The sequence below is a fragment of the Leuciscus leuciscus genome (assembly GCF_965113295.1).
Source record: "Leuciscus leuciscus genome assembly, chromosome: 13".
Taxonomy (NCBI): domain Eukaryota; kingdom Metazoa; phylum Chordata; class Actinopteri; order Cypriniformes; family Leuciscidae; genus Leuciscus; species Leuciscus leuciscus.
Window position 1 is genome coordinate 19,035,648 of NC_138737.1, and position 16,718 is coordinate 19,052,365.

The window sequence follows — 16,718 nt, forward strand, 5'->3', positions numbered from 1 at the left end:
CTCCATATCAAGGTCTTAAAGATCTCCTTCCTTGTTAAAACACTGAAACTACATTGAAACATAGATCGCTAGATTGTAGCTGCATTTGTAAAGCCTGTTCCTGTTCTGTTCAAAACAAACAACCACAAAATGCTTACTAGGCACCAATTAAAGCGAGTGGATAATTAGAAAAGCTCTGGCTCTCAGAGAGCTAACAGGATTAAAACATTTGAAAACAGTCCCATAGTTCCACTGCTGCAAGTTAGGCATCATGTCAAAGAGGACGGCTCAGTTTCTCGAACCAGCCACAGCTTTACTGGCCTGGTAAACAAGAATGTCACTCTGAAATAGCAAAAATAAGTGGACAGCCAGTGAAAATGTTCCCTGCAGTCATGTTTACAGGCCTTTTTCCACAGTAAAGTCAAACCAGAGGGGGATGTGTGGCAATTTTATAAATGGCTTTTGAGTATTAGGAGTAGTATGTTAATCATGACATTCCCTACTGTCTTTTATAGTACATTAATAGGTCTCATAATGGGTAAGAAGACCCTTTACCTAAATGAAAACAGGATTTCTTCCCAACTAACAATCAGAAGAGACAAGCTAAGTGATGCTAGTAGAGAGTGCATCATTAGAGGCCTTTAAAACACTAGATGTATAGGCCAGGAAAACATAGTGGCCAACAGAGACTTCTCAAGAGTGGCAATGGACAATAATCAAGCGTAGCGTCAGTTCTGGCAGGTCACATTAGTCGAGCTCGCATCAGCTGACTCACAGCCTGAGAGTCTGAGCTGAGGAGGAGCTGGGGATGGAGAAGGGTAATTCGCTCCTGACAAACGCGATAGCTGCTGATAATACTGAAGAAGCTTATATTATATATGTATACAGTGATAAGCGTCATATTCCTATAGGTAGACGTGGATCACCTGAGAGTCTCAGGTGATCCACGTCTACCTATAGGAATATGACGCCTATCACTGTATACAGTACATATATAAGCTCCTTCAGTATTATCAGCAGCTATCGCGTTTCTCAGGAGCGAATTACCCTCCTCCATCCCCAGCTCCTCCTCTCGTCAGTCAGGATTTGGCCATCTGATTCCCCCTTGAATCAGACTAAATTCTCGAATTATGTTGTACATTAAAATATTAACATTAATGATATCTGCAATACATTCATGTTGGTTCTGTTCTGTTTACCCTAAGGGGGTTATTGCTGCTCTCCCTGCTCTTATCCATGCTAGGCTGCATGAATGCGCAGGGAGTTCTTGACCAGAACAGAACCACACCGCAAATCCTAACTGTATGCTAATTGTCAGTCGTCTTTGATGATAGTGGTCCTGACAGAAATACCAGCAAGAATTCTCTGAAATTTAGCAAATAATATTAACACATTTAACAGCAAGAATGCAATGTTCAAATGTGAAAGTGAACAAAGTGAACTCATTGTCATGTTCAAGAAACCAATTTGAAATGATTCAAGCTTTGTGACATGGTGCATTATCCTGCTGGAAGTAGCCATCAGAGGATGGGTACATGGTGGTCATAAAGGGATGGACATGGTCAGAAACAATGCTCAGGTAGGCCGTGGCATTTAAACGATGCCCAATTGGCACTAAGGGGCCTAAAGTGTGCCAAGAAAACATCCCCCACACCATTACACCACCACCACCAGCCTGCACAGTGGTAACAAGGCATGATGGATCCATGTTCTTTTTCTGTTTACGCCAAATTCTGACTCTACCATCTGAATGTCTCAACAGAAATCGAGACTCATCAGACCAGGCAAAATTTTTACAGTCTTCAACTGTCCAATTTTGGTGAGCTCGTGCAAATTGTAGCCTCTTTTTCCTATTTGTAGTGGAGATGAGTGGTACCCGGTGGGGTCTTCTGCTGTTGTAGCCCATCCGCCTCAAGGTTGTGCGTGTTGTGGCTTCACAAATGCTTTGCTGCATACCTCGGTTGTAACGAGTGGTTATTTCAGTCAAAGTTGCTCTTCTATCAGCTTGAATCAGTCTGCCCATTCTCCTCTGACCTCTAGCATCAACAAGGCATTTTCGCCCACAGGACTGCCGCATACTGGATGTTTTTCCCTTTTCACACCATTCTTTGTAAACCCTAGAAATGGTTGTGCGTGAAAATCCCAGTAACTGAGCAGATTGTGAAATACTCAGACCGGCCCGTCTGGCACCAACAACCATGCCACGCTCAAAATTGCTTAAATCACCTTTCTTTCCCATTCTGACATTCAGTTTGGAGTTCAGGAGATTGTCTTGACCAGGACCACACCCCTAAATGCACCCCAACTGCCATGTGATTGGTTGATTAGATAACTGCATTAATGAGAAATTGAACAGGTGTTCCTAATAATCCTTTAGGTGAGTGTATTATGCACATTTTCACCATGCATTCCATATTAATTTTAAAAAAGTTGAATAGATAAGAAATGTGTTTAAGCTTAATTTTTAATGATTAACTTATAAAGTTAAGAGCAGGGGTGCGTTTCCCAAAGCCAACTATGGTCGCAAGTTCTGTCATTACCAATAGAGTTCAATGGAATTTGCGACCATAGTTGGCTAACGATGCTTTTGGGAAACGCAGCCCTGATCGGGAACACACATGCACAAACAAAGCATATTTTAAAAACTTCATTATAAATGTATTTGCATTTATTTGTATCATATTAACAGCAATAATCAGATATTCCTGTTGTCGCTGACTAGCTTTGTCGTAGTAACGACTTCAAATGTGAAGCTAATGAGGAAATGTCTTTCATTGCTCCTTTCAACAAGTACGTTCCAAACGCTTCATTATGACATACAAGTTCCCTGCTCCCTCCAAAGTCCCCACTTCAAGGGCTCTGTAGGGCATAGGGATACTCACTTCCGATTGGAATTCACCCCTAATAATTAATAATTAACATATAATATAAAACTAAATAAAAATAATTTAAATAAATCATCACAAATAATGAATTTGAGTATAAAATGCAACTTGGAAACGTCTCCTCTTAAAATGCATGCATGCTTTTAGAAAAAATTTCAAGCCATATACTGTAACAAAAAAAAAGTTAATGTAGAAAAATCCAAATGAATTAAACCTGACATCCCTGAATAAAAAAAAAAAATCTTGATTTTGACAATGCTTGATACAAAACATATTCTTTCCATATCCAATCTCAACCTAGATTTCTCCACGAGTTTGGCCAGTTCTGCCACAGCTGTTACAACCATAAAATGCTCAATGTAATTTGATTTCCCACTCAAATATCTGATAGTCAAAAATAGGAAACATCCTAATTGCTCAGCCTCTCTTGAGAGGAACTACCATACACCATGATCTCATTCAAACTCTTCACTAACTTCGGTTCCTTGTCTTGACGTGCAAGGACCAAAAAGTTTTTTTTTAAACATATTTCTACTCTGTACTGCTGTGTTCCTCCATGAGTGAAATTTGTGTGATTAAGGGTATGAAAGTGAAAACTATACTTGCACAATGGATGTTAAACATCATAACATCATTCCTGTTAAGGTGAACGGGGAAACCAACCAAGTTACAGTAATAAAAACGAATATGTTTTAAAATAAATAAAAATGTTTCTTTCCCAGGCACAGATCAATTTTACTCATTCAATATGTTTTTATACACAATTTGTGTTTTTATATTCAGGGTGTTTATGTAGTCTTTGATTCCACATTGGGTTTTAAACTTCATGGTAGCAGGACTGAAAAGAGAAAAAGCCTTAAGCATTATGCATTTTAAGTCAAGATTTAACTTTAACCTACAAAGTTCTATCTGAAATTTATCAAAGACCACCATGATCCAGAAAGACGGCTCCTTCAGAGCCACTCTACAGACGGCAGGTGGTTGTTATCTGCCAGACAGAAAAGAATAAGCTAATGGAAGAATTGAAGAAAAATTGCTCTTTTTAAACACGCGTCTGGGGGGCTGATCTAGGTTCATGAATGCTAGGTTACATGGGTCTTACTCTTTTATTGTCCCTCCTCCAACACACACATCTTCAGAATCCCTCCAACCAACAATGATTTCCAGACATACTGCAGAATACCAGCACCTCTCCTGTCAGGTACAGCTGAAATACTTCAGCTAAATTACTGACGATCCTCCATTTTTCCACTGGTGATCATAACTCAGGAAAAAAAGACTAGAGTTAACCACTTCCAGGAGGAGTTTTTGAGAAGAGTAAACTGAAAGGATGAAGGCATAAAAAAAAATGTACCTCCAAGGTCTTCTTTGGAGGATACCAGACGAGGTGAGCTGTTCCCAGGTTCAATCTTCAACGATAGCCTGTATAAAAGGGTTGTGACAGGGTTATAGTCAATTAAATATAATTTTTTGGCCACATGGTTTAAACTACAGAAACATTTGGAAAGTCTTCATTATCCATTATGTCCTTTTCAAGCTCAACAATTATGCTCTGATACGGGAAAAGATAATATAGATAATTTTTACAGAAAGACTATTGTTTTTGAAGCAAAGCACACAAATAATAGCTGTAAATAATGTAGTGTGGTGCAAGTTAGTTCCTCTAGTTAAGATTAGTATTTGTGTTATTATCCTTTTTGCACTGAGCTTCATATCCCATTACCTTCCTCAAAATATTTTGAATATAACAGGGGAATGTAGTTTAGGTTCCAATACTCCCTATTAACTAGTTGGTTATTAGCAAGCATATTACTAGAATATTGTCTGTTTATTAATTTATATATACATACACACACAGGACACAACAAAAAAAAATCTGTTGGTCCGGGTAAAAAAATTGTTTCAAAGTTCATGAATGTTTTAGAAAAAATAAAAAATAAAATACAACTTTTTAGGCATAAATGGAACACATTTCTGCAAATGACCTCTTTATAGCCAGCTCCATAGAATTCGCTGTAACAGCAGTGCCAGATGGCAGGACATGCTGTAAGTTTAGGCTAATGGTTTTAAGACTGTTACCCTGGATCGCTGAGGTTTTCCAACCCAACAGACTGCCAGACGATGATGTCATTCCCCACAAACACAACTATTACCCTGCAGTCCCCATCTATTCCACCAAACCCATTCTCCTCTGGCGGCCCTGCATCCTTTGGTGTTGTCAAAGGACTCAAAGTGCCAGAGACAATTTCACATGGAGCCCAGTGACTGTCTGAATGTCTAAATTTAGGCACTTAATTATGGTGCAATGAATATACTTTCATAAATAGGACCTTTTTGGGTAAAAACAGAGTTGTCTTTTGTGCAATACATTCTTTTAATGATCTTTTAACCAGACACACTATTTTAAAACAGCTCAAGTTCAAGAACCAGATAAAGATTTTAAGACAAATAATTTAAAGCTTCTTTATGTTCACCTGAAATAGTGTCCCCTTGGTATTACATCTTCATGACTTCATGTCTTTCTCATTAATATGGTACAGACTCTATGTAAACACTTGGGTCTGCATGGCTTAGTTTCACTTGAGAAGTTTCATCTGATACTGAAGTAAGCCAGGCAAATAATTTTTTTAACGAAGCATGGAAAAAACTTGTGAATTATGTCACTGTGCCAAAAAGGTGTCTTTCTTCATTTTCTCATATGGAATTGTGTTAGAAAGCTTTACCAGACCAACAGCTTTAACTCATTACTGTCGTCAGTCAGAATGGGGCTCTAGAAATGATTCAGTGAGGTAAATTACACCAAGGCAAAATAATCCTTCTTTCCTCGAAGGAAACAACTCAAGAAGATCTTTATATATACAGAATATATATCTCTAAGTATTATACAGATGTCCGGTCTTTTATCTGCCTACATAAATCATATTAGAATAAAATATATAACATTGTCACAATTATGGTACAGTTCTTTCTGTCCCTTTAAAAAAAAACAAAAAAAAAAACAGGTTAATTACTATTAGATATGTTAAATATTATATTAGACTATTGTCTAACATAAAAATAAACGTGATCTCTGTTTCCCCCTTTAAAATGGTGATTTTGGCCTTTCACATTTTAGAGGTCATGAAATGTACATATATAGCTCATTTATGGGAAACATAAATGTGTCAATAATTACAAACCAACAGTAAGTGCCAAACTATCAGTTTAATTTAGGTTTAATCCTGTTGGCATATATTATATATATATATATATATATATATATATATATATACATATATATATACATATATAGACAAAAGTTGTAGTTAATAGTGAGAATTGAAACCTAATCTAAAGTGTGAACACACTCACACTCTCTCTCACACACACACACACACACACACACACACACACACACACACACACACACACACACACACACACACACACACACACACACACACACAACAACAAAATTCTGTTGCTCCGAGTACATTGGGTTTGAGATAAAAAAAAATTGTTTCAAAGTTCATGAGTGTTTTAGAAAGCAAAAAAGCAAAACAAAAACAACTTTTTAGGCATAAATGGAACACATTTCTGCAAATGACCTCTTTATAGCCTGCTCCACAGAGCTCGCTGTAATAGCAGAGCCAGATGGCAGGACATGCTGTAAGTGTAGGCTAATGGTTTTAAGACTGTTACCCTGGATCGCTGAGGTTTTCCAACGGATACATACATATATATATATATATTTATATGTGCGTACTTTGACACCCCACTTGAAACAGTCAACAGTCAACACCTAACTGGAAAGTAACTAACACATCCACATGGAAACAGTGGAAATATGGGCATCCAGAGTTTTGCAATTCCCAATGTTGCATTTATAAGTGTCTAGACAGCAAGAAATTGGACCGCAATAAAACCACCTGCCATTTGTGCAAGACAGACAGACAGGACCACACAGTAGGTCTGAAGAGAACTACCGGAGGAAACAGGGAAAACTCATTTAATGATGATGAAAACATCAATGCTATGCTTGTCTTTGTAGAGGCAGAAAGCCACATGTATGTATAATGCATAACATGTGTAGCATGTAACATTGAAGCATTTCTAAAATTATACTTTTACAATAATTTTTTCATAACATTTATTTTGTCATACATCACCAAATGTGTATGGCATATTTTTTTCAGAAAACCATATTATATAAGACTGTGCTAGGAAAATACATTTGACATGATTATGCAGCCTGAGGTAAAGGAAATAGGGATTATATTGTAGCATGAAGTCATGCCAAGCTGTTGCAGCTGTGGCTGGGAAAATTAGGTGCTTGGTCGGCCTTTGGGCCATACAGCCAAACCAAGAAGGCTTAAAGTCCACAGACAGCACATGTTTTAATAAATACTATAGGCAGCTGGGTAAAATGAAGTGTTAAAACAAGGGAGGGTCTTGATTTACGGGCGTCTTACAGATGTGGGTAGTTTAAAGTGAAAGCTGGCATAAACATTTAAGGAATGCAATAAATTGCAGGGCAGAACGCAAAGCAAAAATCACCCAAAACAATCAGTTCAGCTGAATAAAGGCTACTGAGCATTACAATGTGTTTAGGTAACTTACGTGTAATTGTCATCCTCCACAAACTTCTGAAGCTCCTCGATGTAGCGCACAGACATCAAATACTTCTGCACGTGTGGTAACATGACCAAATGATCTGTGGTGTGAATAAATGTGGAGATGAAATGTAAATGATCTGCCATCAGCACATAGACCGTGTGCAGGTTTATAATTTTTTTGCTTTCCTTTTTTATTTATATTACAATTTCTTTCTTATTTCCTTCAATCATGTTCATGTTTATTTCTAGTTCAATCACGCAACTCTAGAGGGTGCCGGCTGATAAGTCCTTTACATGAAATCTGCCTCTGCTGATCCTACAGCCAATGAGATTGCTTGCTCAACATTTAAAAAGTCTGGTTCATTGTTTGTTGTAAGCTAGTCCTGCAGTCCTTCAGAGTTCCTCTGAAACCCTCCACCTCCCCCAGCTCCACCTGCCTATCTGCTACAGGATTTATGTATGACTATTTATGCAGCAGCATATCTTACATGCTAACAGCAGTGTGTCTGTGTATCTGCTAGCAAGTGCATACTTGCTCTGCAGCAGAAATAATCAACAGCATTAACATCGCCATATTCAATAACATGCTAAAACTATTCTGAGTTGTCATGATTGAACTTTCTTCAACAACATCTTAACATTAATATGAAAAAAATACTGTAAAGGAAGATGAAATGCAAAAAGTAAATCGTACTTGCAAAAATAATAATGTAATATGAAAATTAAAGTTTTTTATAAGCAACGTACCATAGTTACAGGACACCTGTAAGTCGGAGATGATGCGCAGTAGATTGTTCATCTGATTGGTTCTTTGCTCAGTCTCGATGATGCTGTCAGAAGCAGGGTAGGCGGAGTCAATGTAGGTCATATCAAACAGGTAAATTCCTAATGTAAACAGAGAAGAAAAAGTGTTTATATATATGGGTTGAGAGGGAGATCGTTTCATTCATAATTCATGTTTTCCCTTTCAATTGTAACACAAAAGGTGAAATTCAGAAAACTGTCTTGGTCAGTTTTTTTTCCATGCAGATGCAATGAATGGGGACCAAAGCTTTTAAACTTAAAAAAAAATATTTGAAAGCACCAAATAAATATCATAAATGTAGTCCATACAATTTCTTGAATGCTATTTTTAAATGCATATGATACAAATGTAATAAACTATTCCTCTTCAGTAAGCTCTTTGTTGCATCAGTGAGTTGAAGATCAGTTCAAAATATCTGAAAAATTATATATATATACAGTATATATACAGTATATATATATATATATATATATATATATATATATAGTGCATGATTTGTAGGACTTTTATGACACTTTTATGCTAACAGTTTGAAGCTTGACAGTTCTTATTTACACTACCATTCAAAAGTCAGGGGTCAGTATGATTTTTTAAATGAAAATAATACTTTACATTTATTTAAGTTATAAATTATCTATCATAATGTTAAAAAAGATGTCTATCTATTACAATACCTCTATTTCAAATACATGCTGTACTTTTGAACGTTCCATTCATCAAAGAATCCTGAAACATTTATTATGGTTTCCAAAAATATTAAGCAGCAAAAATGTTTTCAATATTGATAATTATGAGAAATACACCAAATCAGCATATTTGGATGATTTTTGAAGGATCATGTGACACTGAAAACCAGAGTCATGGCTGCTAAAAATTCAGCTTTGCCATCACAGGAATTAACTACATTTTAACAATAGAATTACAATTTTAAATATGAAACGGTTATTTTAAACTGTAATAATTTAACAGAGCTGTTTTACTGTATTTTTGATCAAATAAACTTAGCCTTGGTGAGCACAAGAGACTTCACAAGAGAATCTTACCGACCCCAAACTTCTGAATGGAATATCGGTTATTGTTCAAAACTTCACCTTTTGCACCTCATGGAATGGGTTATAAGACGTACTGTAATTGTTTTTTTTTTTTTTTGGTGAAGTATCCCTTAAAGATGGGTTTACAACAAACTTCTAATGTTAAACATTTAAAAAGAAAAACAATCGCATACTATCCACACATCTGGGCGCTGAACTCAGTGTTGTGAAACTTCAAGGCTTTCCAATTTCCACTCTTTTACTACATTTACACATATAGTTCAGAGAGAACTCTCTCCAGGATTCTCATGAACACTGGTAATTGTCAGGTGACAGGGACAAAACTAAATGGCATGCAGTGTCTGGTCTGAAAAGAGTGGCCTGGAGCTATTGCCTGAATGTTCTTGCTTGCTTGCTTGCTAGTTTCCTCTACAGGATTCATGAAGCAGCTTGCTAATAAGCAGGTAGAGGTTACGAGTCTGTTAATGAGTGCAGTTAGTCAAAAACTGAAGAGTGAAGATGTAATTTACACAGCCAGTGGGATGAGTCTGCTTTCTCACGCCAAGCCTAAAGACTATCCGTGGCTTAACTAGTATTAAATTACAGGAAGGTGAGAGTGGATGTTCTCATCAGTGAGTGAAGCAAGCAGGATAAGTTAGATCAGTAAAGTGAATCTGTGCAGCTAAAAACTTTCAGTAGCTACACAACTTCTCTCCCACTTTATTGTTAAACCAGATGCCACACTTGTTCTCTGTAATCATACACTTGTAAAATATGGTCAATGTTCTGCTCAAATGACCAGAAGTGGATAGTTTTGACACCTGGACCTGAGCTGGAATAAACCGATCTTCTTTGTGGTTGACAGCTCTCATTACTGCCCAGATCTGATGTGTATTACCACTTCTGTCTGATTCTGTCTGGTTGAAATAGACTTTTATGGGTTTGTCATTAGCATGAAACTATGATTTCAGTTGAAATAAATGCAGGGTTAGCCTTATATGGAATACTACTGGAATACTACATTACCATTCAAAAGTTTGGGATCAGTAAGATTTTTTAAAAAGAAATTAAGATTTCTTTTCAGCAAGGATACATTAAATTGATCAAAATATACATTTATAATGTTACAAAAGATCTTTATTTAAAACAAATGCTGTTCTTTTGAACTTTTTATTCATCAAAGAATCCTTAAAAATGTATCAGTTTTCACAAAAATTTCACATGAATGTTGAAATAATAATAATAATAATATATATATATATATATATATATATATATATATATATATATATATATATATATATATATATATTATTTCAACATTCATTTTGTGAATTTTGTGTGAAAACTGATAAATTTTTTAAGGATTCTTTGATGAATAAAAAGATGAATTTATATTTATATATATTAAAATAGAAAACAGTTATTTTAAATTTTAACAATATATTTGACATTATAGCAGAGTTTCCACTGAAATTACCCAGAACAATTTGTCCCAGGAACTTTTTCCCCCCAGACCTGTTACTGTCTGCGTTTCCATCGCGGTCTAAAGTACCGGGAAGATTAGGCAAATAGTCCGGGGACATAGGCCTGCGCACGACTTTCCACTTTCCGATGGATTTCATTCTCTGAATATAAGCCTAATAAAGCCTGAACCTCGTCGTCGGTCCATCTGTCATATTTTTAAAACTCGAATAGCAAACAACTGTTACTGCACGCACCGCAAATAGATTTAAAATAAAATTGTGATTGAAATAAAATGCTGCATAGAGTCAACCAATCAAAATGCGACATGAACTCAACCAATCAGCATGTTCAGCACCCAAGTCCCACCCCTGAAAGTTTCTGAACTTTGAAAAAGTACTACCTCGCCAGCAGGGACTTTCGGATGGGGAAATATTTACCCGGAACTTCATTTAGACCCTGGTTCCTGCGGTGGAAACACAGAGTACCACCCCAAAGTTCCTAGTTCCTAGGGAAAGTTCCTGTGGCGGAAATGCGGCTTATTACTGTTTTTACTGTATTTATTAAAAGAAATGCAACATTGGTGAGCACAAGAGACTTCTTTCATAAACATCAATAGTACAGACCCCAAACTTTTTAATGGTAATGTCCATAACTTTAAACGAAATTACACGACGTGGTGATTAATTAATCTAATTAATCAGAAATTTGTCTTAGAAATCACCCCCAAAAGATAATTTAAAGTCATTATTGTGTTAAATCAGAAAAGCATCAAATAGACATAACAAAAAGCTTTAGAATTTTGTATTTATTTATTTGATTCAACATAGAATTTTGCATAAACCTTTAGGCTTCAACGGCCATGAGGATGAGTAAATGATGACAGATTTTTTATTTCCGGGTGAACTATACCTTTAATGTTTTAGTTTTTTTATATGGATTTGTTTTTAATGAAATGATACACTAAATAAGAAACCAAAACTGCCAGTAGGTGGCAGTAATTGTCTAAATGATTAAGTCGTTGATTCATTCGATTTGTTGAAGCGCTGATTTATTCGGGAATTAAGTAAATGTCTCTCTTTATGAATGGGCAATTGAATCATTGGTTCACCCGATTGACAAAAAATCTGCTGCATAAATGATCTGGAGGTATAGCAAACACTACGACTGGCATTACAGTCACAGAAATAGCCTAAAGCATGTGTTGAGTTTGCATGTTGGTCAGGGAGGTACAGCTGAGATTGACCCTGACAAACTTCCTGTGAGTACTGTAGCTCACTGACCTCCAGTGACCTCTAACTGGATTCAATTACAACAGCAAAACTACCCTGGTAATGAAAGTGAATGAGATCAGCTGCCATCTGTTGGTCAACTACTATGATGTTACATACACAGCGAGTGTAGAGAAATAATTCTCTAATCATCTATTAAAGATAATAGTAAGAAATTATTTAAATGTGAAATACGTGACATACAGTCAAACATGCTTAAAAATTTTGCTCAAAATAAAGCAAATATTGTAAACAAATGTTAAACATTTTTGAGGTAGAAGTAATTTTTAAACTTAAAAAAAAAAAAAAAAAAAAAAGATTCAAGTCAGCAAGGACAAATTATCTGTTTTCAGTGATGTCATTGATGTATGTATGGAAAGAGACAGATACTTCTTTGCTGTCAATCACTAATGTTGGCACTGTCAACCTCATTCAGGTTGTCAAAAATAGGGGAATGTGCCATTAGAGACAGAGACAAAAAATCAGTGATCTGTCAGGAGTAACCAATGTCTCTTAATTCCATAACAATCTAGGGACAATCTAGGGATATTTAAGGAGGACCTGAAAGTGATAATTGAACGCAGAACCTGATTTCATCAAGTACAACATGCTCCTGGATCAACATCTTTGTCGATCCTGGAATAACATTCCAATCAACCAATCAGATTTGAGGGACAAGTTTGAGGGACTATCATTTCCCTCTGATTTTAGGGACAACTTATGGATAGAGTTAGGTTTAGGGGTAGGGAATAGGATTACATTTTCAGACAGGAATGTTGACAATATATATGTTGACCCAGGAAGGCGTCTAACTCGGCAAAATCAGGACGTGCATAATTGAACACCCATGGAATTCAGTCACGGAGCAGCCGTCCAATTCGGATGTCCATGAATAGAACAGGGAGTGTGTGAGTCTCCTAAAACCAAGGACCATTACAGTCCAAGACATTTACAGACTTCAGGGTTTATGCTCTTTGAAATATAACACTCGCATGCATTTCTCGAGCCAAGAATTTAAGGACACAGTGAGACTTTCACAGAGAGAGAGGTGATATAAATCACAATGGCTGAGGAAATGTTTCACTGAAAATATCACAACAGAAATCTTGGTGATTAAAATAAATTCTGACATGTCTCAGATGATCAATGATTGATAGGGTTCACCTGTGACGTATTACTAATAATAAGTAAATATGATCACATGCGAGTTAACCACAGTGGATACTCAAATGGGAGAGCCACAGATTTTGGTCTATAAATATCAAAAGCATTTAGGACACTGATCAGGCTGGAAGCCCAGTCAAGATCTTTGACTAACAAATAACATGATAAAAATAAATAAATGAATTTAAAATCAATATAGAAACGAATGCAGTGCTATAAAAAAAGCACTTTAAACCAGCTTTGTTGTTGTTAACTAAAACTATTAAAATATTGTTTCCATTAATTGAAAGAATCCTATATTAGATGAGTAACTTAAACAAAAAAAACAAAAAAAATATTACAAACGTTGCCTTGTAGCTTATAAGTTGAAGTACTAAAAGTAATACAACAAAAATTTAAATAAAATATACGTAAAAAAACTAGGTAAAAATACAAAAAGGTAAAAATACAAAAAATAAAAGCTAATTCAATTTACAAATAGTACTAAAATCACATTACATACATACAGCTATGACATAAAAGGCAATTTTACATAACAAAATACACCGCACAATGTTCTACATATATGAATGTCACCGCATTTTAAAGCAGCTGGATTTGATTGACCAAAACTGCTTTAATGTGCTCATAATGATGACATTAGTACTTGGTGCATAAGTTGTGCACCTATAAACCAGCTGACGGTCGATTTGTTGATAATGACTAGCAAGGTTACATTGCAAAAAAAAAGAAAAAAGAAAGTCTTGTCAGATTGGGCTAAAATGCTTGTGCCATCAACATAACAAGAAAAAAATTCTTATGCCAAAGAAATTTCTTAATATCATGATGCCTTAAAAAATTCTGGTGATTATCCATTCTGCTCAAAGAACTTAATTGTATAACTTTAATTATATCTTTTGCATAAGTGTTGACGTTAGAAAAAGAACATATGTTTAGTACGCAAAGGTTAGAAGGCAGGTAAAATACCACAAATGCAGCCAAGTATTATTCAAGTCAGTATAGACAAGCCCCATCTCTAACCTCAAAACCCTGAGAAGAACCAGCCTGTGTGGAAAACTTGACTTGTTTTAACTCAATGATGCAATGTGAGAACTATTTTGGTTGTTACTTGCAAAATACCCAAGGGCTGTGAATGGACAAAATTTTGATTATAACAAGTCAGTATTATGTTCAGATAAACAAAGTGCACCAAAGTAGTAGTGCCAGATGCATTATGGTATTATGTTGACGGCTTATGACAGTCAGAAACTATTCAGAGGCTAGCTTTTCTGTAGCTTTCACACAGTATGTTTTAATTAAAATATTACAAGGAAGGGGCCGCCTCATGGAGGCTGCCATGTTGAGATCACATGACCAGTTGAATACTACTGGTTTTATCTCAGTAAACCCCCACTTATCAAATAATTTAGTTTGCAAAAACAAAGTAAATTAGTTATGGCTGACAGTAGTATTTGCAGTATTTATACAATAGCATTAAACTTTTGTTTGCGTATGATGCTGCATCCACACCAGTAGGTGTCAGTATAAAGTCTATGCACCTGATATTAATAAATTTCATAAATACAGACACCTTTTTTGAAAATGTTTATTGATAATCATAGTAATATTCCTAGATTCTGATGTTTGCACAGTGATGGAGGGAACATTAAATGTGCATATTTGTGGAAAAATGTATTTTGTGTTTGACACAGTTCGAGGCCTTTAATTATATGGGCTGTCTGCAATTATAGCCGGCTATGGAAAAAAAACAGCAAACAGCTTGAAGGGTGTTGAGACTGCGGCCTGGCCAGTGGCAGAGAAACATTCCAGAGGTGTGACTTCACATGTGATAGTGAGGCTGCAGGGTGCTATGCTGTGGCTATCTCAAGGGATATGGTTTTCCCATCAGGGGCTTTCCAGAGTGCACGAACAACTGGGACGACTGAGAATGGAAGTGTTAACACCTGCCATCCGGAACTCAACAACATCAGACAGATTATTAAGGGACGAGCAAAACATCCAAGATTGATTAATGCATTTGATGATGTGCGGTTAACTTTTATGTTTTATTTAGAGCATCTGGATTTTTTCGCATCGGGATTCACGGCCAATGAATCCCAAAACACTTTTCATGAGCTGCACAGCCAAGTATGGTGCTATTACGGATCCAGAACAGAGTGTAAAACTGGGAGCAGCCAAAAGAATATTTTAAATAAACACACGGTACTGTTCCTCAAGGTGAATGCGCAGAGAGAAAGAATGAGCTTGGCTCTCGCAGGTGGCTTTAGAGCCAGGAAAATACTTTTGTATCTTCTTAACAATCTGCTCATACAACTGTAAAATGAATACAGACAGTGATGACAACCTCAGACAATTATACTGTCTATTACTACCTGAAACACAATCTGCCAAGGCAGAATAATGCTACCAAGAGCACACTAAGCTTACAATGCCTCTCACCAACATACTAACTCATTATGCTGGCATGTCTAGAGATTTCAATACAGAGTTCATGGAAATTGCCACGCAGGCTGGAAAGCTTTATATATTGCATATTGAGATAAAAGATCCTATTGTGCCTTGACTCAAGGAGTGTCCATGAAATAGCCGGAGACACTGGAAAAACACTAGTGTACGAACAAATATGCACTGAGCAACTTAGAACACACAACAAACTCTCTGTCACACACACACGGCAAAAACACTTTACTGAAATGATAAGTGACAGCCTTATGCAAGTGTCGCTGTTAGGCTCTTTGATGTGGTGAAGACAGTAATACTTGACATGAGTCTGTTGTCGCACAATTCCTCTGAGATCACTTACAATGAATATCACAGATTAAATACTGTCAGTTTTGTTCACTGGAATGAAATACAGCTAAAACACATTTAATCTGCCATTTTAAACACATGGTCCTGCATAAAATGTTGAATTAAGACAACTTTATTCTGGATGTTTGGTTGGATTTAGAGCTAAACAAAAATATCATCATCATGAGTTCATATAAAGAACCAACAGATTGTACCAACAATGCTAAAACAACATTATGAATTTACACAAGAATGCCAATTCAGCTAAAATTAAGAAATGTTTCAGTATCTGCAACTAGGTTTCAATATATCTCCATTAAGTCCACAGTGATCTAATGTCACATTTGCAGGACATTAAAAATTATATTTAAAATAAATGCTGTTCTTTTAAACTTTCTATTCATCAAAAAATCCTGAAAATGTATCCCAGTTTCCACAAAAATATTAAGTATGACAGCATTATCAGTATAAAGAGTATAATAAGCCACATATTAAGAGTTGTTTCTTGAGCACCAAATTAGCATATTCAAATGATTTCTGAAGGATCATGTGACACTGAAGACTGGCGTAATGATGCTGAAAATATACATCTTAATATACAGAGATGACATTGAGACAGCCATTCATTAGATTTCCCAGGAAAGTGTAAACGTTGTGGTGCTATTCCAACCTGTCCTACTCTGCCCACTCCGAGCATGATTCGAACCGGGCTCTCCGTTGTGGGAGGCAGGTGC

The 16,718-nt window shown here is 36.1% G+C and overlaps 1 protein-coding gene across 1 annotated transcript in view; it reads right to left on the bottom strand.

Moving 5' to 3' along the window:
• The window catches only part of ralgps1 (Ral GEF with PH domain and SH3 binding motif 1), a 108,492-nt gene that overhangs the window by 10,976 nt on the left and 80,798 nt on the right, over positions 1 to 16,718 (bottom strand). The window contains exons 10-12 of the mRNA XM_082187988.1: positions 8,207 to 8,344; positions 7,464 to 7,557; positions 4,219 to 4,286 (exon numbers count right to left, since the gene is read on the bottom strand). Of these exons, the coding sequence (XP_082044114.1) occupies positions 4,219 to 4,286; positions 7,464 to 7,557; positions 8,207 to 8,344 (300 nt within the window). The remainder of the gene's footprint in view (positions 1 to 4,218; positions 4,287 to 7,463; positions 7,558 to 8,206; positions 8,345 to 16,718) is intronic.